We start from the raw sequence: 25,319 nt of genomic DNA, 5'->3' as shown, positions 1-25,319 counted from the left end.
GGCCACCCCTCTAAACTTAGTTTCCAGAGTAGTTGAGAGAGTGGGTAGTTTCAAATTCCTCAGAATACACATCACCGAGGATCTCACCTGGACTGTACATACCGGCTGTGTGGTGAAAAAAGCACAACAGCGCCTCTTTCACCTCAGACAGCTGAAAAGGTTCAGCATGAGTCCCCAAATCCTCAGGACTACAGGGGCACAACTGAGAGCATCCTGACTGGCTGCATCACTGCCTGGTACGGGAACTGTACTTCCCTCAATCGCAGGGTACTGCAGAGAATGGTGCGGACAGCCCAGTGTATCTGTGGGTGTGAACTTCCCTCTATTCAGAACATTTACAGCAGCTGGTGCATAAAAAGGGCCTGGAAGATCATCAGGGATTTCAGCCACCCCGAACACAAACTCTCTCAGCTGCTACTGTCTGGCAAACTGTACGGCAGCATCAAGGTGAGGGTCAACAGGCTCAGAGACAGCTTCTCTCACCAGACCATCAGATTTATCAAGTCAAGTCAAGTCAAATTTATTTATAAAGCACATTTAAAAACAACCCATGTTGACCAAAGTGCTGTACAAAGCATAACAGGTAGCTAAAATCACAAATACAAGAACCACAGATATAAACAACGAGGCACACAGCTTATAGGCACAAAATAAACAACACATGAGCCGAGGCACAAGCCAAAAATCAGCCACATCAGGAAGATTCAAACGCTAGTGAATAAAGGTAAGATTTGAGCCTGGATTTAAAAGAGTCAATAGAGGGGGCAGCTCTGATAGGGAGGGGAATTCTGTTCCACAGTCCAGGGACTGCAATAGCAAAGGTGCAGTCACCCCTGAGCTTAAATTTAGATCGCGGGACAGCCAGGAGCCCCAAGTAAGCCGACCTGAGGGACCTGGAAATAGAATAAGGGGTTAGAAGGTCTGCGATATCGGAGGGGGCCAGCTCATTTCGGGCTTTATAAACAAACAGGAGAACCTTAAAATCAATTATAAGCCACACTGGCAGCCAGTGGAGAGAGGCCAGGATAGAAGTGACATGGTCCCTCTTCCGGGCACCTGTCAGGAGCCTGGCTGTGGCGTTCTGGACCAGTTGCAGACGGGAGAGGGACGACTGACTAGTCCCAGTATACAGGGAGTTGGAGTAGTCCAAGCGGGAGGATACAAGGGCGTGGGTGACTTTCTCGAGATCTTTGAAAGAGAGAAACAACTTGATTTTGGCAATAGTACGAAGCTGGAAAAAACTGGCTTTTACTACTGCATTAACTTGCTTGTCAAACTTAAAGGCGGAATCAAATATCACAGCGAGGGATTTAACGTGGGGTTTGACACGGGTGGACAGGTTACCAAGACTGTTGGTAATCACTTTGATGGAGTCAGGGGGGCAAAATAGGACAACTTCAGACTTGCCTTCATTCAGCTGTGAGAAGTTTTGTGCCATCCAACACTTTATATCCTCAAGGCAGTTCATGAGGCTGCTAGATTTGACTGGTCACATATCAGACTGTACAGACATGTATACAACCTTAGAGTTTGGCCAATATCCTCCTACATTCCCCTCTTTATTTCTTGGACATTGTGATGGAGACACAACATAAAGACTTTTACTCCTTTGGATGTAAGATATTAAATAAATAAGTAAGAATAGCCCTTGTGAAAGAGGCTACTGTGATGCCAGCAGTCAGGCTGAGTGAGGTGCCGAAGTCATTGGCTCCAACTGAAGATGAAGTTCATGGCTCCACAATCTCTGAAGCCTTGCACAGAAAAGGGATTTGTGGAAGATTGGCAAGGGAGGAGCCCTGGCTTTTTAAAAAAAACATATCCTTGCTCGTAAAATCTTCGCAGATTGTCACTTAGATGTAGAAGAAGGTCTTGTAGCTGGATGAGATTAAAGTGGACTATTTTTACCTCAGCACATAGGGTGTAAATCTAATACTGCGCATCAGCCGGGTAACACCATTCCTACGGTAGACAGTGGTGGGGATGGCATCATGTTATGGGGATGCTTTTCACTAGCAGGGACTGAAAGTCTGGTCAGGATTGATGGGAAAGTGAAAGCTGCTAAATACAGTGAGATCCTGGATAAAAACCTGCTATCCTCTGCCAGGAAGCTTAAAATGAGGAGTAAGTTTGTTTTCAGCAGTATAACGACCCAAAGAACACTGCCAGATCCACTGGGGAGTGGCTTCAAATGATGAAAATTGATGTCCTTGAGTAGCCTACTCAGAGTTTTGAGCTTAACCCAATTGAACATCTCTGACAAGACCTTAAGGTTGCTGTCCACTGCCGCTCCCTACCTAACCTGGCACATCTTGAGCAATTTTGCAAGGAGGAATGGACAAGTCTTGTTGCATCACGTTGTGCAAAGCTACTAGAGACTTATCCAAAGAGACTACTGGCTGATAATAGTGACGCAAGGCGGTTCAAAGTAAAAGTAATAGCAATAAATACTGAACATGAAATAACAATATAACAAAGTTCTTGAATAAGTGTAGCTATTCCCTTTTGTTTAAGAGCCTGATGGTTGAGGGGTAGTAACTGTTCTTGAACCTAGTGGTGCGAGTCCTGAGGCTCCTGTATCTTCTACCTGATGGCAGCAGCAGAAACAGAGCATGGCCTGGATGGGCAGCGTTTCATGTAGATGTGCTCAATGGTTGTGAGGGCTTTACCCATAAGAGCATAAGATATAGGAGCAGAATTAAGCCATTTGGTCCATCAAGTCTGCCCTGCTATTCAAATTATGGCTGATCCTTTTCTCTCCTCCTCAGCCCCACTCCCCAGCCTTCTCCCCATAACCTTCAATGCCGTGTCCAAACAAGAACCTAGCAATCTCTGCCTTAAATATAGCCAACGACCTGGCCTCCACAGCTGCCTGTGGTAACAAATTACACAAATTCACCACCCCCTGGCTAAAGAACTTTCTCAGCATCTCTGTTTTAAATGGACGCTCCTCTATCCTGAGGCCTCTATCCTAGACTCCCCCACCATGGGAAACATCTTTTCCACATCTCCTATCTAGGCCTTTCAATATTCGAAAGATTTCAATGAAATTCCCCCTCAACCTAAATTCCAGCGAGTACAGACCCAGAGCTGTCAAACGTTCCTCGTATGATAACCCTTATGTTATCGGAATCATCCTTGTGAACCTCCTCTGAACCCTCTCCAATGCCAGCACATCTTTTCTAAGATGAGGGGTCCAAAACTGTTCACAATACTCAAGGTGAGGCCTCACCAGTGCCTTATAAAGCCTCAGCATCACATCCCTGCTCTTGTATTCTAGACCTCTTGAAATGAATGCTAACTTGTATCTGGTGTTGGATCTGTACTTTGCCACACAGTTATAGGTGTAAAATGAGTAAAGCAGGGCCTTGTGGTGCTCCTGTGCTGATGGAGATTGCAGGGGAGATGTTTTTGCGAATCCGAACTGACTGGGGTCTACAGGTGAGGAAATCCAGGATCCAATTGCACAAGGGGGTATTGAAGCCCAGGTCTTGGAGTTTACTGATTAGTTCTGAGGGGATGACGGTATTAAATGCTGAGCCGTAATTGATAAAGAGCACCTTGATGTATGCATCTCTGCTGTCCACATGTTCCAGGGTTGTGTGAAGAGCCAATGAGATGGCCTCCACTGTAGACCTGTTCCTTCAGTAGGCTAATTGGAGTGGATCCAAGTCACCATTCAGACAGGAGCTGAAATGCTTCAACACCAGCCTCTCAAAACACTTCATCACTGTGGATGTAAGTGCCACTGGGTGATAGTAATTTAGACAGGTTACCATGCTCTTCTTGGGCACTGGCTATGATTGAAGCCTGCTTTAGGCAGGTGGGTACCACACACTGCTGGAGTGAGAGGCTGAAGATATCCGTGAATACACCAGCCAGTTGGTCGGCACAGGTCTTCAGCATTCGGCCAGATACTCCATCCAGACCGGATGCTTTCCTTGGACTCACTCTCTGGAAGACATCTTCAGATACTGAGACCAAAGGATCATTGGGAGACATGGGGGTATGCGATGGTTCCTCACTGTTCTGGTGGTCAAAGCGAGCAGAGAAGGCATTGAGTTCATCTGGATGCAAAGCTCTGTGCCCTTGTGTCACAAGATTTAGCTTTGTAGGAGACTATGGCATTCAAACATTGCCGCAGCTGTCGAGCATCCCTCATTGATTCCAGTATTGTCTGGAATCTCCACTTTGCCTGAGGGGTGGCTTTCCAGAGATCATACCTGCACCTCTTGTAGCATTCCTGATCTTCAGATCGGAATGCCTCTGATCTGGTTCTCAGCAGGTTCTGGATTTCCTTGTTCATCCAGGGCTTCTGATCGGAGGAAGTATGGAATGATGTCATTGGGACACAGCCGTCCACAGCTGACTTGGCCAGTCCACTGACTCAAGGCAATGCTGTAACCATCCTTCTGCCTCCCACCACCACCTCTTGGTTGTATTAAGTACTGAGCAAAGAGGAATGAATACTTTTGAAATGCTGACATTACAGGTTTTGAATTTTTTAGTTTTTCCTGTTTTTGGGCAGTATTGTGGAAAAAAAAGAGCAGGTGATTCACAAATACAAATTCTGAGTTAAATTGATCAAAATCCCTGGTTGCAGTACTTATTTATATGAACAAAGGGTTGGGGCTGAATGCTTTTATAAGGCACAGTATCTCCCAGAAGTAATTTATGAAGAGAGCTGAAGTGCCTAAATTTCTGATTATAGCAACCTTTAACATTTTATAAAGAAACTGAACATATTGAAGGGTTAGTAGGAAAGATAAGGAGAAACTGCTACGTTTGGAGAGGGAATTCAGAATTAGGGATGATAAAATAGAACATTACAGCACAGAACAGGCCCTTTGGCCTATAATGTTGCGCCATTTAACCTAACCTAAAATCAATGTACGTATACACACACACACACACACACACACACACACACACACACACACACACACACACACACACACACACACACACACACACACACACACACACACACACCCTCCATTTTTCTGTCATCCATGTACCTATCTAAAAGTTTCTTAAATGTCCCTAATGTATCTATCTGCCTCTACCATTACCCCTGGCAGAGCATTCCATGCACTCGCCAGTCTCTGACTTGCCTCTGATATCTCCCCTGTACTGTCCTCCAATCACCTTAAGATTGTGCCCCTCATAGTAGTTATTTCTGCACTGGGGAAAAGTCTGGATATCGACTTGTTCTATGCCTCTTAATACCTTGTACGCTTCTAACAAGTCACTCCTCATGAGGGGACAGTTCACACAAAGCATCATTGAAATCTGGCACCCTCTTCATCATGGAAAACTGTTAAGGCTAGTTTCAATGAAACTAGCCTGCACTAGTGAAGCCACGGTAGCATAGTGGTTAGTGTGACGCTATTGCAGCTCAGGGCGTTGGAGTTCAGAGTTCAATTCCAGCATCCTCTGTAAGAAAGTTTCTACGTTCTTCCCGTGAATACAAGGGTTTCCTCCAGGTGCTCTGGTTTCCTCCCACAGTCCAAAGATGTAGCGGTTAGTAGGTTATTTGGTCATTTTAAATTGTCCTGTGATTAAGCCAGTGTTAAATAGATGGTCGCTGGGCAGTGCAGCTTGTTGAGACAGAAGGATCTTTTCTGTAAATAAATAAATTAATTAATTTAGATCATTTGTTTTTTTTATAGGGAAGAGAAATTAATTTCATTATTAATAGCTGGATCTCACCACATTAAGCCATTTACCTGGACTTCTGTGTGTCCACTGCTACATGTGGAAGTGAAGGACTTGTTGACTTGCGTGCATTGCGTTAGTTTTGCTTTGCGGCTGAACTTCCTCTAGAGTCCTTTGGTGGAGCCTCGTGTTTCTGGCCTGTACGGTGCACAAAGCTAGTGAGATTAACTGGGGGGACGGCATTTGGAAATTCTGGGTTAGCAGGACCTGGCCCATCCTGTAGAACATTCACAGTTGCCTCATGTGAGAGAAGTGCAATGCATGACCATTGGCAAATACCTCAGACCATGATTGGCCCTCTGATTGCCAGTAACATCACCCTCTCTATTTTTGCAGCGCTAAGACAGCTGCATGGCGATGCCAACCTGACGTCAGAAATAGATGAAATGTTGGAAGAGCAATCTGCACTTGAAGGTGAAAATGTCAAGAAAATATGGGACATGTTCCTAGACCGTAGTGTCCGAAGGCAGCTGATGATCACCACTGTGCTGGGCTGTGCCATACAGTTATGTGGGAATGACGCTGTAAGTAGGATGAGGTCCAAAGGAAGTTTTACACTGGAAATATATAATAGCAATAGTGGCTGTCTAATCGTTAATCAAATGGATGGCATTAAAATGTAAGCTCCATTTTCTCAAGCACATGCTGGATGCAGGACTGCATGACTGCATTTCACAAGGCACTTTTACATCTCCATTTCGGGAGGCTTTGAGGACGGGCACCAGTAGAGAGGCAATGTACCTCAAATGGTACAACTTTATGGGCTGGGTAAACAAAACAACTCGGCATTCACAAAGACATCTCTTTGAAGGTGGCAGCACAAAAAGATAAGGATGTGAATGAGAGATCTGCGAGCTTCTGCTGGACTCCCTCAGGGCGACGTATTTAGAATTCAGTGAGGCATGGACATGTTAAAATGGATTAATATGTAGATCTACAACAAGAGATATATTTGTAGTTGTGACACACTTGAATTCCAATGGATTCTGTTGTGTTGGCAAAGGAATTGATATTTGATGCAAAGTGTACAGAAAAATGGACAAAACATTATTGTCTGGAAGTGTGTCTCACTGGTTTGGCTTACTATTGCCCACTTTGTTTACGTGTGACTGAAAGGAAATTTCAGTATAAATTAGTATCAAATTTGTATTTCAACTTCAACGTTCACGGCGCCCACCTGCCAAGGAGTTTCTGAGGAATGGCCGTAAAGGAAGAGACCAATATGAGAGTCAAAAAACTTCAAAACACAAACTACCTGGGAACAAGATTGCAAAAAAATCACATCAACTGTTAAAGTGAAAGGACATCAAACAACTCAGAGAATAGATCATCGAATACATTAGAATATACCATATAGTATATAACACACCGTATATTACAGTGAATAGTATTTTGTGGGCATCTTGCATAACAATATAAACACTTGAATTAGCTGAGCATGTATATTTTACATAACACTGTGTATGACAGGAGAGAGCAAATCACACTATATATCAAGTCTTAATAGACTCTTTCATGGGGACAGCAAATCGGCTTTGTGATTGTATCATCTTGGACAATGTCTCCCATCCACTACATAATGTACTGGTTGGGCACAGGAGTACATTCAGCCAGAGACTCATTCCACCGAGATGCAACACATGAGCGTCATAGGAAGTCATTCCTGCCTGTGGCCATCAAACTTTACAACTCCTCCCTTGGAGGGTCAGACACCCGGAGCCAATAGGCTGGTCCTGGACTTATTTCATAATTTACTGGCATAATTTACATATTACTATTTAACTATTTATGGTTCTATTACTATTGATTATTTATGGTGCAACTGTAACGAAAACCAATTTTCCGCGGGATCAATAAAGTATGACTATGACTATGACTATTTGCCTGGTCTGACGTGTTAGCAGAAACAGGTTATATCTGGTTGGATTCAGAGTTTTGATTCCTTTTGCCCCAACAGATGTACTACTACGCTGCATATGTGTTTCGTGCTGTGGGAATTTCTGACAAAAACATCCCGTACGTCACTATTGGAACTGGGTGCTGTGAGCTTGTTACTGCATTGACAAGTGTGCGTAATGTTTTTTTTAATTAAGGTTCTCATTGTTTTGTTTGACTCCTATTATTAAATACTTCAAATCCATTCATACACAAATTAGAGAGAATCAAATAGCCCCAGGGTAAAGTCACCTTCCCACTTTTTATATAGGCTTATGATTAGTTGCAAGCAACTTAAAAGTTCTCCAAGATCTTTCCTAATTTTCAATTTAAAGAAATGAAGTGTGTGATACACTGTAATATATAGGCTGAAGAATGCAAGTGTGTAATGTGTAGGAGGGATCCAAGAGGGAAGGAATACCTGCAGTAAAATTAACTGGGTGAAGTGCATTGCTCAAAATGTGTGAAACACATTGCAGGATAGATAATAAACAGTCTGGAAAGTGTTAAAGAATAATACAAATGTGATTCTGCTGAGCTCTGAGTAAAACGAAGATTCAAAGGTGGTGCACATTACATTATGAACCGCTCTAGTTGAATATGGGATAATCCACGAATAAAAACAAAAAAAATGTTACTATGAAAGCTGCTTTAGGACGGGTGTATATCTCTCTCTCAGCAGGAATTACCTCCGCAAATGACACTAAAAGATTTTAAGCATGTGGATGGAAAAGACAAAGTGAGAGACCTGCTGCCGATTGCAATCAATTAAGCCAGTGGGAATTTTAAATAGTCAAAACAGTCGGCTGTTCTATAAGGAGATGATGATAAAATTGCTCAGTGCATCAGTTACATTCCAATTTCTGGCTGGCTTTTGGTGACCTGAGAGAGAGAGAGAGATTCAAAGTTGGAGGCAATGAAACCACAGCTTGCATTTATTTACCAGACAAGGAGAATAAGCTGTTTGTCAGTTTTAAGGGTAGGTTGCCAGTTTTAAGTGTGTGTGCTATAAGATTGCAGAGACTGGGCTTTTCATCATGAAAGACGTTCACCTGAGAGAAGATCTTACAGGGATTTGTAATTGTTAGGGACAAAGAAAATGTCAAAACAATATGTAAAATTAATCTGCAAAAGTGGAACTTGGGTTGGTAGATGTCTGACTCATACCAACCGAAGCCTTGAGGTTTGCAATTTTTCTGTACCCAACCTGACCTATAGACAATTACAAATACCTCCCTCTCCTTTCTCAACCTCTGTCCCCATCTCTGGGGGCAAACTGTTACCGACATCTTTTATAAACCTGCCGATTCCTATGGTTATCTTGACTATACCTCTTCCTGTTCTGTCTCCCGTAAAAATGCTATTCCCCTTTCTCAATTCCTTCATCTCCGCTGCATTTGTTCCCAGGACGCAGCTTTCCATTGCAGGACATCAGAGAATGGAGTTTCCCTTCCTCCACCATTGATCCTGCCCTCATCTACATCTCCATTTCACGAACATCTGCACTCACCCCATCTTCCTGCCACCTTAACAGTGATAGAGCTCCGCTTATCCTTACCTACCACCCTATGAGCGCCAGCATTCAACACACCATCCTCTGCAACATTCTCCATCTTCGAAGGGATCCTACAACTAAGAACATCTTAACCTCTCTCTCCCCCCCCCCCCCCGCTCTCTGCTTCCCACAGGGATCGGTCCCTCCGTGATTCTGTTGTCCTTTCGTCCCTGCCCAATCTCCCTCCCAGCACCAATCTCTACAAGCTGTCCAAGTGCTACACCTGCCCATTCACCTCCAAACAGCCCTTCCACATGAGGCAACACTTTATCTGCGAGCCTGCTGGGTTTGTCTATTGTGTCCAGTACTCCCGATGCAGCCTCCTCTACTTTGTCTTAGTGGACTTGAAGGTAGACCCTCTGGCCAGATGAGGTTTATCCTCAGATACTGTGGGGAAACAAGGGAAGAGATTGCTGGGGTTCAGGCTGAAATTTTAAAATCTCCTTTAGCCATGTGACTGGGAGACAGCAAATGTGGTCCGTGTTTTCAGGAAGAAGCCTGGTAGTTATAGATCTGTAGGCCTGACATCTGGGTAAAAGGGAGTAATTAAGGGCAGCCAGGTGGCTTTGTCAAGGGTAGTTCCACTGGTCGGCATCGATGTAGTGGGCAGGGGGGCCTGCTTCCATGTTGTATGACAATACCAGACCCTGTGTGACGGCAGATCACTCTGATCTTCAGAGTCAGGGTCCAGCTGAACCACGGACTTGGCTTTATGCTGCACTGTGCGTTTTGCAATTTAATGGGCAGCATACACGATTCTGACAGAGTCATCACGTCATGCCCAAGGGTTCTTTCTTGCAGATGTATTATTAACGTGTTCTAACATCTGAGTTCCCTCCATTAGAATCTGTTCGTTGACCAAGTTGGGCGCAGGCTGCTGCTTATGGGAGGTTACGGTCTGATGGTCATCTGTGGAATATTTTTCACCATCTCATTGGCTCTCCAAGTGAGTCACAGTCTCTTTTTCAGAGTTAAAAGGAGAGTCAGGTTGGAATTAATCAATTTTCAGGGCGTGATTCCTATTTCAGAGATAATTTTTATCTCCATATTCTTCTTTATTTAAAGTGATTAGAAGTAGAAAAACTTGTGAATAGCATTGATACCAAAATTCCCATCCAGGAGTTCTCATGGTATCTAGCTGACTAGAATGACACCAAAATAAAGAAGTTGAGGAATTTTTTGATTTGACATCTCTTCAGGGCTTTTAATGTCCAGCTCCATGTTTAGCAACTTGGGGTTGATTATCAGGTTAATGTAATGAGGAGCATGTTCAACCATTCAATGTCATGAAGCTTTGACTTTAAAAAAAATCTTTATGTATTTAACCCAAAAGGAAAACAAGGGGGAAAAAACTTGTGCTTCAGGTCATTCAGATTGAAAGTTATACAATTTACTTTTAAAAATCCAGAATTTCTCATTCACCTACCTACTGAAATCATTCTCATTTTGAACAGAGACCTTCAGGTCAATCCTGATGAATGAGGTTGTGCATGATAATACAAGATCTCCTGAGTGCAAATCCCACCGACAGCTGGGAAAGCTGTTTGAAATGGCTGATGAGCTGTAAAGCTGCCCAAATGTTTGTGAAAATCTCAGACATTTCTAAACGTCAGAAACATGAAAAAATAGTTAATCATTATGTTACAACTGTGTTCAAATTTATTAAAACAATTATAGTAAATAAAAAAACAAACACATTATGCAAGAAAACACTTAAAAACAATTGAATTGCTTTTCTTCCAGCTTTGCCTCTCATTAAAATGAGTGGCATCACGTACAGTTCAAGTTAAGATCATAAGCTGCAGGAGCATCTAACTCACCAAGTCTGCTCTGCCATTTCATCACGGCTGATCCATTTTCCCTCTCAGCCCCAATCTGCTTTCTTTTCCCCATATCCCTTCACGTCCTGGCCAGTCAAGACCCTATCAACCTCTGCTTTCAATATACCCAATGAATTGGCCTCCACAGCCGCCTGTGGCAATGAATTCCACAGATCCTCCACTCTCTGATTAAAGAAATTCCTCCTCATCTGTGTTCTAAAATGACTCCCCCTCATTCTGAGGCTGTGTCCTCTGGTCTTAGACTCCCCACCTGAGGAAACATCCTCTCCACATCCAGTCTATCAAGACCTTTCAGCATTCAATAGGTTTCAATGAGGTCACCTCTCATTCTTCTAAATTCCAGTGAGTAGAGGCCCAAAGCCATTGAATGATCCTCTCATGACAATCCCAGAATCATTTCTGTAGACCTCCTTTGAACCCTTTCCAATGCCAGCACATTCTTTCTTAGAAAAGGGGCCCAAAACTGCTCACAATACTCCGAGTGAGGCCTCACCTCTCGAAAAGAATGCTAACGTTGCATTTGCCTTCCTTGCTACTGACTCAACCTGCAAATTAACCTTCAGGGAATCCTGCACGAGGACTCGCAAGTCCCTGTGCACCTCAGTTTATGTCATTCAGCCATGCAACAGCAGCAATGGAAAGTGAAAAGTGTCCAGTGCAGGGTGTGGGAGGGGGAGGTTGTTAACAGGGCATTCACTCAGGCTTTACATGTGTGATGGGTGGCTGCAGGGTAAGGGCTTAACCGGTTGCATTTATTTCTTGAGAAATGGTCCCAGATGTAAAGAAAGCAAACAGAAGGAGCCATCATAGAAGAACTTGTGCTGTTAGCGCACAGAGCAATAGTGAGAATAGATTTGGAGCACTGGCTACAGTTTAGCGCTCCTTATTTAAGGAAGGATATGTTTGTTTTGGAGGCAGTTCAGAAGAGATTTACTAGGATTAAATGGTTATTATATTAGTGAAGACTAAGCAGATTGGATGATATAGTATCCTGAGATTCAGGAGAATGAGATGTAGTCTCATTGAAAATCTGAAAGACTCTGAAGGAGATGTACAGGTTAGAGTCTAGAATCTAGAACTAGTAGTTTCAGAAATTGCCTTTTTAGGATGTAGATTGGGATGTATTTCTTCTTTATGAGGATTATTTCTTTGGAATTCTTTACCCCAGCGCAATGGAGGCTGAATCACTGAATGTATTCAAAGCACAGGTGGACAGATGTTTGAAATGTAGGATAGTCAAAAGTTATAAGGAGCAGGCAGGGAAGTGGAGCCAAATTCAAGTTTAGGTTAATCACAATCTCATTGAGTAGCGGATCAGGCCTGAAGGATCTCAAGGTTTGTTCCTACTCCACTTTCTTAAATCTAGTGAATGACAGCTGGAGCACTGATTACTGAAAGGTATCTAGAGAGAGCGCGTGGTTAATTGGTCATTGTGAATTGTCCCATGATTAGGGAGGGTTAAATTAGTGTGTGGCTGGGCGGTGTGGCTCGAAGGCCTGTTTCACACTGTATCTTCAAACAAATAAATAATGGTAACTATAGGTGATAAGACTGATTGTTGCATATCTTCCCATAGCTAGCACAACCAAATCAAAACAGAACCAAAGCTTGAGTAGGTCAGTTGTTGCAAGAAAAGGAACTCAAATTCAGTTGAGGGCTCTGAACTTCATCCCTGATCATGTTTTCAGTTGTACTGTTAGAATTAACCTGTCTAATGACTAGTGGAAAAACAACCCTGCATGTTTAACTCATGTGATCTGTCTTGAACTAGGACAAGATTAGCTGGATGCCATATGTGAGTGTCATTTCCATCTTTGCATCCATCTTAAGCTTTGGAATTGGCCCAGGTAAGACTCTGTATTATAGTCTATAAAGAAAATTCCAATTGTTGACAAAATGCAGCAGTTGCTGACATTAAAAGTTAATATTTCATCGTGAGTCCTTCAAAACTGCAAAATAAGTGAGCTGTTTTTGTGGAGTTTAGATATAAAAGATGAAGTTACTGAAGATACTTTGGTCAGAAATATGGAAATGATGGGAGGGATGAATCAAGTGTAACCATTTTAATGGAAAAAAACCATGTTGCATCCTCCAGTTTGACCTGCTTGATCTGTTAGTGAGCACTTTGTGGAAGATGTATTCAATGCATGAGGTATCAGTGCTACAACCACAGTAGAGATGATTGGCTAGGCTGCCTATCAGTCAGGCTCAGTGATTAACTTAGTGTGTATAATTTGTATGTACCTGTCCTTCACTCACTGTTTTCTGATTAAATTCCTCCACTTTATAGGGAAAAGTAGCTCTAGTTTCTGTTCCCCCTGCCTTTTAAATAGTCTTTTTCTGAATAAAAAAAATTATTTTGAGAATATTTCTACCTCCAACTCATTGCCCAGTATAGGATTAATAATAGATGTATTCTACTCCCTGCACTGAAATTTCTCAGTCTCCTGATATAGAAGTGTCTAGACGGCTGCAGATGGCGTAATTATTAACTGTATAGTTGGTGTTGCTAATGATGTAGCAGTCTTGTGATAATAGTGTTTATTCTTTCCTGCATGTGATAAGTAGAATCTGAATAATTGCCAGGAGTTACTGATGTCCTTATGTTTAGAGTAACATTATTGTGATTTCTCTGCCTCTAGCAGGGGTAACTGGGATCATCCCGATGGAGATCTTTGACCAGACTGCAAGGCCTTCAGCTTATATGATCAGTGGATTCCTTTTCTGGATAAATTTTATTATTATTGGGTTAACGTTCCCATTTTTTGTTGTAAGTATCATGAATGTTAACAATGTTTAATATTGGAACAAATTAATCATTTTTATCTCTATAAATAGTCTATATTGTAAAAATGGAAAGTGATGAGAAATGACCAGGTATGGTGGCAGGGAAATAGTTAACAGTTCAGGTCAATGAGAATTCATCGGGATGGGGAAAAATAGGAAGTGGTAAGTTTTAGGGTACTGGGAAAGAGAAGGAAGAAAGAGAAAGGATACTAAGTGAGTTTAATGAACGGCAAGCGTAATAATAGGATGGGTGAAGTGCATGAGTAGATGTGAATCGTGCAACTATTGTCGGCACTTGTCAAACTGTTGCAGATAACAAGTCTGGAAAGTTATGCTGTGAAGTTCTTTTGGACAAAATAAGAATCAAGTTTATTATCACTGACATACGTTGTGAAATCTGTGGCAGAAGTACAATGCAAGACATAAAACTCACTACGGGTTGAGTGCCCCTTATCCAAAATGCTTGGGGGCGGGAGTGTTTCCGAGTTTTTAATATATAATGAGACAGCTTGGGATTGCCATCCTTTCCGACTCTGAATTTGTGTACTACTGGTAAGCAATCCTTGTCTTGCACTTGCTCATCACACATGGGTACTTAATAGTAAAAGTTGTTCTATACAATTAATATACATTAAATGGAAATATATGTGTGCAGGGTAAGAAAAGCAGCAGCAGGAGAATTCCTGATTCAGCTGTTGAACAACAACAAACAACAACAGGTTTTCAGTCTCCACCTATGATGTCATGTTTTGATTAAAATGTTATAGTGCATTATATTTGTATTTTTTTAGGTTTTATGCCAGGCATAAAAACAATCAGCTTTGTAGACTTGTTCTGGTGTTAGATTTTCATCAGCAAAGCTCTTCGATGAATTTCTTTACTGCTTCATGATCAGCAGACTTTTCAACTTTAGATAATCTGTAAGAATTTAACGCTGTGCCTTTCTGCAACCAGCCTGCTGAATATTCACAATTGCCTTCAATTTTCAGTTTGTCGTGATAGATCATTGCTTGTTTCATGATCAGCATACCATTAAGAGGCATATGTTCACACAGACACTGGCGAATCCACTCATGGTCGAGATCTTCATTGTTCACTTTATGCGGTGTTTTCCTATTTTTCATTAACTTCTCTTCATTACATACGTGAGGTCACTTCTCTGAAATTTCTGTGGTGCTCAGAGACTGGCACATCGCCTGGGAACCTTCCCAGCACCTTGTCGGAACTTTCCATTGGTGATGTCATGTCAGTCCTCGGAAAAATTTCAGATCTTGGAGGTTTTTGAATTTTGGAATTTCAGATAAGGGGTACTCAACCTGTGTAAAATACAAAAAAGAAAAAAATAGTTTAAAAGAGGAATAGCGAGGTACCATTCAGAGGTTCTTAGGTCATTCAGAAATTTAATGACAAAGGGGAAGAAGCTGTTCCTAAAATGTTTAGCATGAGTCTTCAGGCTCCTGTTTCTCTTTCCCCAGTGGTAATAAGGAAAAGAGAGCATGTCCTGGATATGGAAAGAATGTGAATATGAAAACATTGATTTTTTTTTGTAAAATAGAGTTAAGGCAGAAGGAAAGCCGAGGCCAGAATAAGCTAAGTCAACAGCTCCAATGAGGCTGATGCTCGAGGATATTAGAAAAGAATTAGAGATAGGTGTGTGAGATGAAGGGTGACATTTCTGGATGGAAGAGGTCCAGGAGGATGGAATAATGGTTCAGTGGTGACTATGTTATTCAAGGGGAGGTAAGAAGAATTGTTAAAAAGGGAAAACACAGGAGCTTTTGCAGATATTAGAAATGGAATAAAGATCCTGATGAAGTGTCTCGGCCCAAAACACTGACTGCTTATTCACCTTTGCAGACGTTGCCTGACCTGTTGAGTTCCTTCAGCACTTTTTGTGTGTTACTTTGTGTTAAAACAAACACGTGTAGAACCTCTGCAAGGCAAGGTCAATTACCTAAACAGCAATGCCTTCTTGAGTGATGGTGACTGAGCAGCAAAGAAACAGGCCCTTTGTAAACATCCATCTACACTGATCCCCTTTGATCGGGGTGTAACAGCATGAAGCAGTGGCCTCTGCTGAAGATGGAATAAGATCATCAGGGATACAAAAGCTCTTGTGGAATTCTGCAGGATCTTTGTAATCAATCCTTGTCTATTCAAAATAAAATGCTCTCTTTCCCCACCGCACCGCCAGCTCTTTGGAAAACATGCCATCTGAAGGGGATTCAATCCTGATGCAAATTATATTATTGTTGCTGGGTTGTATGAAGAACAGGAACAGGAATAGCAAGACTCACCATCCCTGCTGGGAAATATATCACTGGCACTTCATTGCTGCTGTGTCTAAATGCTGGACTTCTCTCCCCTTCAGCAGAGGGACTGCAGTTATTCAAGAAGGCAGCTGACTGCCTTCTTCTCAAGGGCAGTTAGAAATAGGCGTTAACTTGCCTCCTTGTAATGCCCAGATTCCAGAAAATTAAAAAGTTTAATAAAAAATCATTTAAGGGTGAGGCAAAAAGACAGTAGTAAATGATGAAGTTGCTTTGATTCTGTAATGAAAATCTGTTGTGCTGCCCTCACCCTGTCTTTCTCTCTTTCAGGAGGGGCTGGGCAGTTTCTGCTATGTGCCATTCCTTTTCCTTAGCTTCCTCTTCGTTGTCTTTATTGGAATTTTCCTGCCCGAAACAAAAGGAAAGACCTTTCTTGAAATTTCCAAAGAGTTTCATAAGCAAAATGCCAGAGGGCTCAAGTAGACCGGTGAAGATAAAGCAAAGAAACTACGTTAAAGCCTGTCAAAACATAAACAACCAAGGGTTCCTTTCTTAAAATAAGGATTTAAACATTCAGGACTTGAGAGAGAAGAAAATTCATCATCTGGAGGCTGGTGAATCTTAGCAAGTCTCTACTGATGTGCTTCTGTGGAGGCTGATTTGCTGCACACGTCACCACAGAACATTATTATTGCTATCTAGATAAATGTTTTACAAATGTACATCACATTTCCACAAATCAGGCCATCCATAGCCTGGGAGCCTCTGTAGCTTTTGAACTTAATGACAGGAAATGCTGGAAATACTCATCTGGTTAGGCAATAATTATAATGGGGAATCCAAAGTCATGAAGGACTTCTTGACAATGATGGATACTAATCAAGAACCTATCAACCTCTGCTTTAAATATACAAATGACTTAGCTCCACAACCACCTGTGGCAATGAATTCCACAGATTCACCGCTCTCTGGCTAAATAAATTCCCCCTCTCTGGTCTAAAGGAACATCCTTGTATTCTGAGGCTGTTCCCTGTGGTTACAGACTCTCCACTATTGGAAATTCTCTCTCCATGTCCATTCTGTACAGGCCTTTCAATATTCAGTAGGCTTCAGTGAGATCTCTCCACCTTCTAAACTCAGCAAATACAGTCCCAGAGCTATCAAACATTCCTCATCCATCAACTCTTTCGATCCTGGGATCAATCTTACAAACCTCCTCTGGACTCTCCGATGCTAGCTCATCTTTTTTTATATATGGGGCCCAAAACTGCTCACAGTATTCAAAATGTGGTCTGTCTAATGCTTTATAAAGCCGCAGCATTACATCCTTGCTTTTATATTCTAATCCTCTCAAAAAGAATGCTACCATGGCATTTCCCTTCCTTACGCCTGCTAGTTAACCTTTCGAGAATGCTGCATGAGGATTCCCAAGTCCCTTTGCACCTTGATTTCTGAATTTGCTTTCCATTTAGAAAATATGCCTTTATTCCTTCTACCAAAGTGCACAGCCATACATTTCTCTACACCGTATTCCATTTGCCACTTTGACCATTTTTCTAATCTGCCTTAGTCCTTCTGCAGACTCCCTGTTTCCTCAGCCCTACCTGCCCCTCCACCTACCTTTGTATCATTCACACACGTGGCCACAAAGCCATCAACTCTGTCACCCACGTCATTAATATATAATATGAAACACCGACCCCTGTGGAACATCATTTTGTCACTGACAGCCAACCAGAAAAGGCCTCCTTTATTCTCATTCTTTGCCTCCTACGAGTCAGCCAATCTTGTTATCCTTGACAGTGTCTATCCTGTAATGCAATGGGCTCTTACCTTGCTTAGAGCCCCACAGCGACAAAGGCATTCTCAAAATCCAAGTCAACAACATCCACTGATTCTCCTTTGACTTTCCTGCTTGTTGTTTCCTCAAAGGGATATCTCTGTTTCTACCTGCCCAAGTACACCTATCCGACTTTCAACAGTGGTCCTCAGCATTGTGTTGTCAAAAAGAAGGGTGAGAGAGATGGCAGGTGTTTAGAAGACTTGTTGAAGATGAGATGGGCCATATTGTGCTCAATTTACATCTGGATTTGCACTCTCCGTTCCTATACTGGCCTGGTGCAGATGCATGTGTCCATTTACAGAGTCTGACTGACCCCACAGTGAGGCCACAACCCGAAATTCTGGAACTTACTGATAGACCCTGAAAGGAGGCAAACCAATCAAAGTGCTTCCAAAGACCTCATCTTTTAGAATGTATTATTTTTAAATATCTCAGCAATATAGTTAAAAATGAAAACTTTTTCAGTATCTCTGATGTACAAAGTCACATAAAAACATTAAATTATTTCAATGTTTATTAAATGCACATTCAAACATATCATTAAAAAGATAAAAATCAAGTACTGAAAAATAAATACAACTTGAAAAGATGATTTGAATCAAGAAAGCAAATAATCTTAGTGATGTTTTAATATTGAAATATCTATTTTCAAAAAAGGTGAACAACTTGTAAGCTTATTTTTCAGATTGTATTAGTTGTTTTAAACTTTCAAATATTTCAATGAAGTTGGGCAGCAGCTTGGAGAATGTTTGAGTGAGTTCGGTGAGGACAACTCAGTGTTCAGTCAGATAGGTGGACCCTTCAGCATAATACTTGGCAATTCAGCCCAAGAGGTGGATACGCCGGCATCAGACACTAAGCTTGTCGTGAGCTGATGATGGGGCCATGCGAATCCACGACATGCTAGCTGGGAGCATCTGTAGTTGAGTAGCTTTGAATCCACTGGCCACAGCTCAGCTCAATTCACAATGATCTGTGACTCTCATACTTCTGGGATGCTGGGAGAATCTGTATAACAGCAGGAAAACCAATTGCTTCACAATCAAAATTTGACATTGAAAATGGTAATTCATTCTCTCCAAATGTAAGGACATTTATATGGTGCACAGTATAAAATACCAATAAAACTGTATAATATTATTTATACATTTTAAATTATACAAGTTAAGCACACTGTAGTCTTCCTTGTGTTCTTTAAAGCATAGAAGCTGAATCATAGATTAGAAGACACAAGTGCATGGGAAAGAACCTCTAGCAGTGCTGTACATATAGATAATCTGTGAATGAAAAGTGGCGTTTAGTAAATAAGCCATTGCACTGAAGCATGCTGGAATTGTGAAGCTGAAGATGTAATTTTTCAACTTTGCCACCTTCCTGATTTATGCCAATTGCTACTAAAATAGCCTTTGAAGAGCCTACCACATGTATCAATATCCTCAATGCCTGCATCAATAAATTATTGAAGTGCCTGTTGAAGTAATTGTAACGTTAAATTATTTAAAGTATAATTTCTGAAAGGTTGGATATAAAGCCAACCTCTGAACAATGAACATATCAACTGAACAGTGTGAAATTAAGGAATATTTGTTAAAGTTTCATTTCCTTGTAACGATGCCAAGCACCAGTATTATAATACATCAGTTACAGTAAAGTTAGGTTTTCTTTCCAATGAAGAGTATAATTTGTGACTTATCTTTTAATGGAAAAGCAGTTTATTTAAAACAAACAAGGATTTGCGGTGAAGGGATTGGGTGGTTGAAACAAATGCTGACTAGGTACATTGTGAAAGATTTGGAGTGATTTGGATCTGAATAAGACTACCTCCTTTGCTACCACCTGAACCCTTTATATTTATTGCAGTCTTAGAAACTCCTGCCCCCAGGGGAGCAATATTGCCCACCCACCTTACTTGGGGAACAAGAGGTGCATGCTCAACATCCCATACAGACATACTTGATGCCATGGAAGCACCTTTTCACTCTGCTGCCAGCCATTTTATATGAGTGGGGAGAAAGGAGAGTGAGAACAGGAGGTTACGGTGTGAGCAAAGGGTGAAGAAATAGGAGATAGGATGGTAGAATGAAAGAGTCTGTGTGTGCGTATGAAAGAGAGAGAGAGAAGAACTGATTCTGCCAGCTGTAAGAGGTTTTGAGTAGGGTTAGGCCACCAAACCAAATAAAACAACTCCACTCGGTGACAACCGTTCAAAGATGAATAGATGAAATGTCGAAGATTGTGGAAGACGTGCAACATTCTTAGGACAAGAGAATTTGTTCTGCATTTGGGTGAGTCAAATTTGCCAGGCAACTAATCTTTGTTTCTTAGTTCTGTTTGCGATGAAAGCGTGGTTCAAGGGGACAAGAAACAGATACAAAGGGGAGTCAATATTTTTGGATTGTTGAGCAATTTTTTCAAAGAGAAGAACACTCCACTGGCCAGCATTCTTGCTTGTGCAGCAGATGGGCCACCGTCAATGGCAGGGCGCCGGGTGGGTTATTATTTTCTTGAAAAACACTGCACCAAACATTTTTATTTGGAGTTATAGTATGGAGTAGGCCCTCCTTGCCGTTCGAGCCGCACCACCCCAGCAACCCCCGATTGAACCCTGGCCTAATCATGGGAAAATTTACGTGTAATGACTAATTAATCTACCGACCGGAATGTCTTTAGACTATAGTGTGAAAACTGGAGCACCCACAGAAAACCTGCGCATTCCACTGGAAGGATGTACAGACTCCTTACAGATGACATCGGAATTGAACTCTGACTCCCTGAGCTGAATAGCATCACGCTAACTGCTACGCTGTTGTGATACCCCATTTTACCATTCACTGTAATTTACAGACAACGCCTTTATTTCCTGCAGAGCATCAAGAAAGCTCACCTCTGTCCCAGGATACTGACGGACTTTTACCGCTGTACCATTGAGAGCATACTCACCAACTGAGTCTCGGTGTGGTGTGGCAATTGTCCCGTATCAGACTGCAAAGCACTCCAGCATGTGGTGGAAACTGCCCAGCAGATTATTGGCACCCAATTGCCCACCATTATCTACCATAAACACTGCTTGGGCAGGGCGAAAAGCATTATCAGGGATGCATCTCACCCTAACCATGGACTTTTTACTCTCCTCCCATCCGGTAGGCGCTACAGGAGCCTCCGGTCCCGCACCAGCAGGCACAGGAAGAACTTCTTCCCTGAGGCTGTGACCCTGCTGAACCTCACATCTCAGCGCCAAGCAGTATTGCACCCATATTGTACTGTCTCAGTACTTTTATATTTGTGTGCTGTAGCACTTACTTTTTATTCACAGTTATTTTTTAAATAATGGTATTCTTTTGCACTTCTGGTTAGATGCTAACTGCATTTCATTGGCTTTGTATCTGTACTCAGCACAATGACAATAAAGTTGAATCTAATTTAATCTAATCTAATTAACCCATGACCTCTGATTATAGTCCCACCCAACCTCAGTGGAAAAACTCTGCTTGTATTTACCCTATCTATACCCCTCATAATTTTGTATCAAATCTCCTCTCAATCTTCTACGTTCTAAGGAATAAAATCATGACCTATTCCATTTTTCCTTATAACTCAGGTCCTCCAGACCCAGCATCGTCCTCATTTTCTCTGTACTCTTTCAACCTCATTTACATCTTTCCTGTGGGTAGGTGACCAAAACGGCATACAGTACACCAAATTAGGCCTCACCGATGTCTTGTACAACTTCAACACAGACATCCCAACCTGCAAAAACTCATTTCAGGGAGGTAGCAGCCCCTGCCCCCCGCAACCCCATATCCTCCCTACCCCCACGGGCACCATGGGCAATAGAAAAGTCACTATTGCAAACAGTGCAGTGAGCAACACTGTCATTATTTTTGACCCCTATTAGGCAGGGGTACACTTTAATGTAGTCTGGGGTGACGTACGTTTTATATTTTCTTTTTTTGGAACACTCTGACACTTGATTTTTTTTGGAACTCTCTTGCTCTTGCTCTCGCTCGTGGTCGCTGTCACTTTTGGATATTAAACACAGCGCATATTTTCCCCGTATGAACATATAAAATCATTGCAACACACCAATATCGCTGAATCAGTGGGAGCCCTGGGCTTGTTTTCCTGCAACAACGCGGTCCTATCGAGGGGTGATGGGAGACAGCGATACTCGAAGCGGGTTCCTTATGTCCAATCCATTCCACAATTTTGTTTTCATTGCATGCATTGCAGAAGACTCCGCTTCACAGAGATATGTTGGAAATGCAGACATACCACCTCTCCCGGCAGTTCCGGGAGTCTCCCACATATGGATAGTGGCTGCCTGACGCCCGGGAATTATATACAAAATCCCGGAAATAGATTTTTTTGAAAGGGAGAGCGAGCATCATGATTGGTCTCTCTTCGTGCTAAGAGTGGTTCCCAACCACCGGGCAGCGAGGAAACAATATGATTTGGCGATATGAAACGGTATGAGTCAGCTGCACCTTTCCTCATTCCCTGTCACGCACTGTTGAATTTTAATACACGTGAGGTCATCAGTGACCCGAGACGTGCAAAGGAATGGGTCCGTGACCCATTTGTGAATGTCCCCGGTGAATCATCCATGTCAGCGCGGGAAAAAGATCAACTCTCCGAGCTTGCAAATGACGGTGGGCTGAAAAGTATGTTTGACATAACATCTCTGCCGGCATTCTGGATCAAAGACAGGGCTGAATATCCTGAGATGGCCACGAAAGTACTGAAAACGTTGCTTCCATTTCCAACATATCTCTGCGAAGCGGAGTTTTCTGCAATGAATGCAACTAAAACTAAATTGCGGAATAGACTGGACACAAGGAACCCCCTTCGAGTATCGCTGTCTCCCATCACCCCTCGATAGGACGGTCTTGTTGCAGGAAAACAAGCCCAGGGCTCCCACTGATTCAGCGATATTGGTGTGTTGCAATGATTCTATATGTTCATACGGGGAAAATATGCGCTGTGTGTTTAATATCCAAACATTACTTAAAATGTTATGATGCGATTGACTTATCACCTATATTCTGGTTGTGATTAACACCCCACCCCCAGTCGGCCGGTCCACCAGAATATTGTCAATATTAAACTGGTCTGCCGTGCAAAAACAATTGCGGACCCCTGCTAAGTAGACCTATCAGTTCTCTCTGTGGGCGGGCTTTACAGTCGACCTCAAAAATGATGACGGTGTTGCTCGCTGCACTGTTTGCAACAGTGACTTTTCTATTGCCCATGGTGGGTTAAAATGTAAAAGGCAGGTTGAGGTGAGTTTAACAGGTGTCATTCGTTCATTAGCGCAGCTAACGTTATTTAAACTAGCTGGCCGGCTGCCAAGGAGCTACTCTATTGATGTCCTGTGTGATGAGGCCAAACTCCCTGTAGACTTGCTTAAAGTTGTAAAAGAATAAACATGATAATATAATATAATATAAGTACATATTTTAATGTCACATTTCTGCATATACCCAACTTGGCTTACAGATTAGATAAAATCCCTAAACAAAGTATTATATACACCCTTGGAAGTCGACCTTGGTGGGGTGGGGGGATATGGGGTTGCGGGGGGCGGGGATGCTACCTCCCTGAAATGAGTTTTTGCAGGGTGGGATGTCTGGAAATGGAAGCCACGTTTTCAGTGCCTCCATGGCTCTCTCAGGATATTTAGCCTTGTCTTTGATCCAGAATGCCAGCAGAGATGTTATGTCAAATATACTTTTCAGCCCACCGTCATTTGCAAGCTCGAGGAGTTGATCTTTTTCCCGCGCTGACATGGATGATTCACCAGAGACATTCACAAATGGGTCACGGACCCATTCCTTTGCACGTCTCGGGTCACTGATGACCTTGCGTGCCTTGAAATTCAACAGTGCGTTTCAGGGAATGAGGAAAGGTGCAGCTGACTCATATAATTTCATATCACCAAATCATATTGTTTCCTCACTGCCCGGTGGTTTGGGACTACTCTTAGCACAAACAGAGACCAATCAGGATGCTCGCTCTCCCTCTCAAAAAAATCTATTTCCGGGATATTGTATATAATTTCCTCGCATCAGGGAGCCACTATCCATATGCGGGAGACTCCCAGAACTTTCAGGAGAGGTGGGATGTCTGTCAACATAACATCCCATTCCTGTGCCGAGTACTTTGATTTATGAAGGCCAATGTGCCAAGAGCTTTCTCTGCAACCCTGTCTGTGTATGACGCTACTTTCCATGAATTGTGGACTTGTATTCCCAGGTCCCTTTGTTCTACCACACTCCTCAGTGCCCAGCTCTTCACTGCGTAAGACCTGTCCTGGTTCTTCCTACCGATGTGCAACACCTCGCACATGTCTGCATTAAATTCCACTGCCACTCCTCAGCCCATTTTTCCAGCTGATCCAGATCCCTCTGCAACCCATAATAGCCTTCCTCACTCTCCACTACACCCCCAGTCTTGGTGTCATCTGCACATTTGCTGATCCAGTTAACCACATATCACCGAAATAGATGACAAACAACAATGGGCGCAGCACTGATCCCTATGGCTCACCACTAGTCACAGGCTTCCAGTCAGAGAGCAAACCATATACTACATCCCTCTGGCTTTTCCCACAAAGCCAATGTCTAATCCAATTGACTAGCTTATCTTGAATGTCAAGCGTCTGAATATTCTTGACCAACCTGTCATGCGAGACCTTGTCAAATGCTTTGATAAAGTCCATGTAGGCAACATCCGCTTTCTTGGTAACTTCCTCAAAAATCTCTATAAGATTGGTTAGACATAACCCAGCACAACAAAACCATGCTGACTCTCCTTAATCAGTCCATGTCTATCCAAATATTTATATAACTGGTCTTTAGAATACTTTCCAATAACTTTCCCACAACAGATGTCAGGCTCACTGGCCTATAATTTCCTAGTATATGTTTAGAGCCTTTCTTCAGCAGTGGAACAACATTAGCTATTCTCTAATCCTCTGGTACTTCTCCTGTTGCTAAGGATGATTTAAATATCTCTGCTAGGGCCCCAGCAATTTCTGCATTTGCCTCACATAGGGTCTGAGGGAACAGCTTGTCAGACCCTGGGGATTTATCCACCCTGATTTGCCTCAGGACAGCAAACACCCCACCCTCTGTAATCTACATCGGGTCCATGTAGTTGATGCCACTTTGCCTCTACAGACTCGGTGTTGTCTCCTGAGTAAATATGGATGCAACTAATTTATTTAAGATCTCCCCCATCTGTTTTGCCTCCACACATGGATTACTGTTCAGATCTTACAGAGGACCAATTTTGTCCCTTACAATCCTTTTACTTTTAACATATCTGGAGAATCCCTTAGAACTCTGCTTCACCTTGTCTGCCAGGGCAATTTC

The 25,319-nt window shown here is 42.4% G+C and overlaps 1 protein-coding gene across 2 annotated transcripts in view; it reads left to right on the top strand.

The window, feature by feature from the left end:
* Positions 1–19,422, top strand: part of LOC140190811 (solute carrier family 2, facilitated glucose transporter member 11-like) — a 39,278-nt gene extending 19,856 nt beyond the window's left edge. The window contains exons 8-13 of one of the 2 annotated variants that reach the window (XM_072247677.1): positions 6,052–6,239; positions 7,673–7,783; positions 10,050–10,151; positions 12,818–12,893; positions 13,692–13,816; positions 16,434–19,422. In XM_072247677.1, coding sequence (XP_072103778.1) covers positions 6,052–6,239; positions 7,673–7,783; positions 10,050–10,151; positions 12,818–12,893; positions 13,692–13,816; positions 16,434–16,586 — 755 coding nt within the window. In that variant the 3' untranslated portion in view covers positions 16,587–19,422. Of the gene's footprint in view, positions 1–6,051; positions 6,240–7,672; positions 7,784–10,049; positions 10,152–12,817; positions 12,894–13,688; positions 13,817–16,433 lie in introns of both variants that reach the window. The other variant, XM_072247676.1, reaches the window with a different exon arrangement.
* Positions 19,423–25,319: the final 5,897 nt, after the last annotated feature.

Source organism: Mobula birostris, chromosome 31 (assembly GCF_030028105.1).
Source record: "Mobula birostris isolate sMobBir1 chromosome 31, sMobBir1.hap1, whole genome shotgun sequence".
NCBI lineage: Eukaryota > Metazoa > Chordata > Chondrichthyes > Myliobatiformes > Myliobatidae > Mobula > Mobula birostris.
This window is presented reverse-complemented; position numbering and strand designations above follow the sequence as displayed.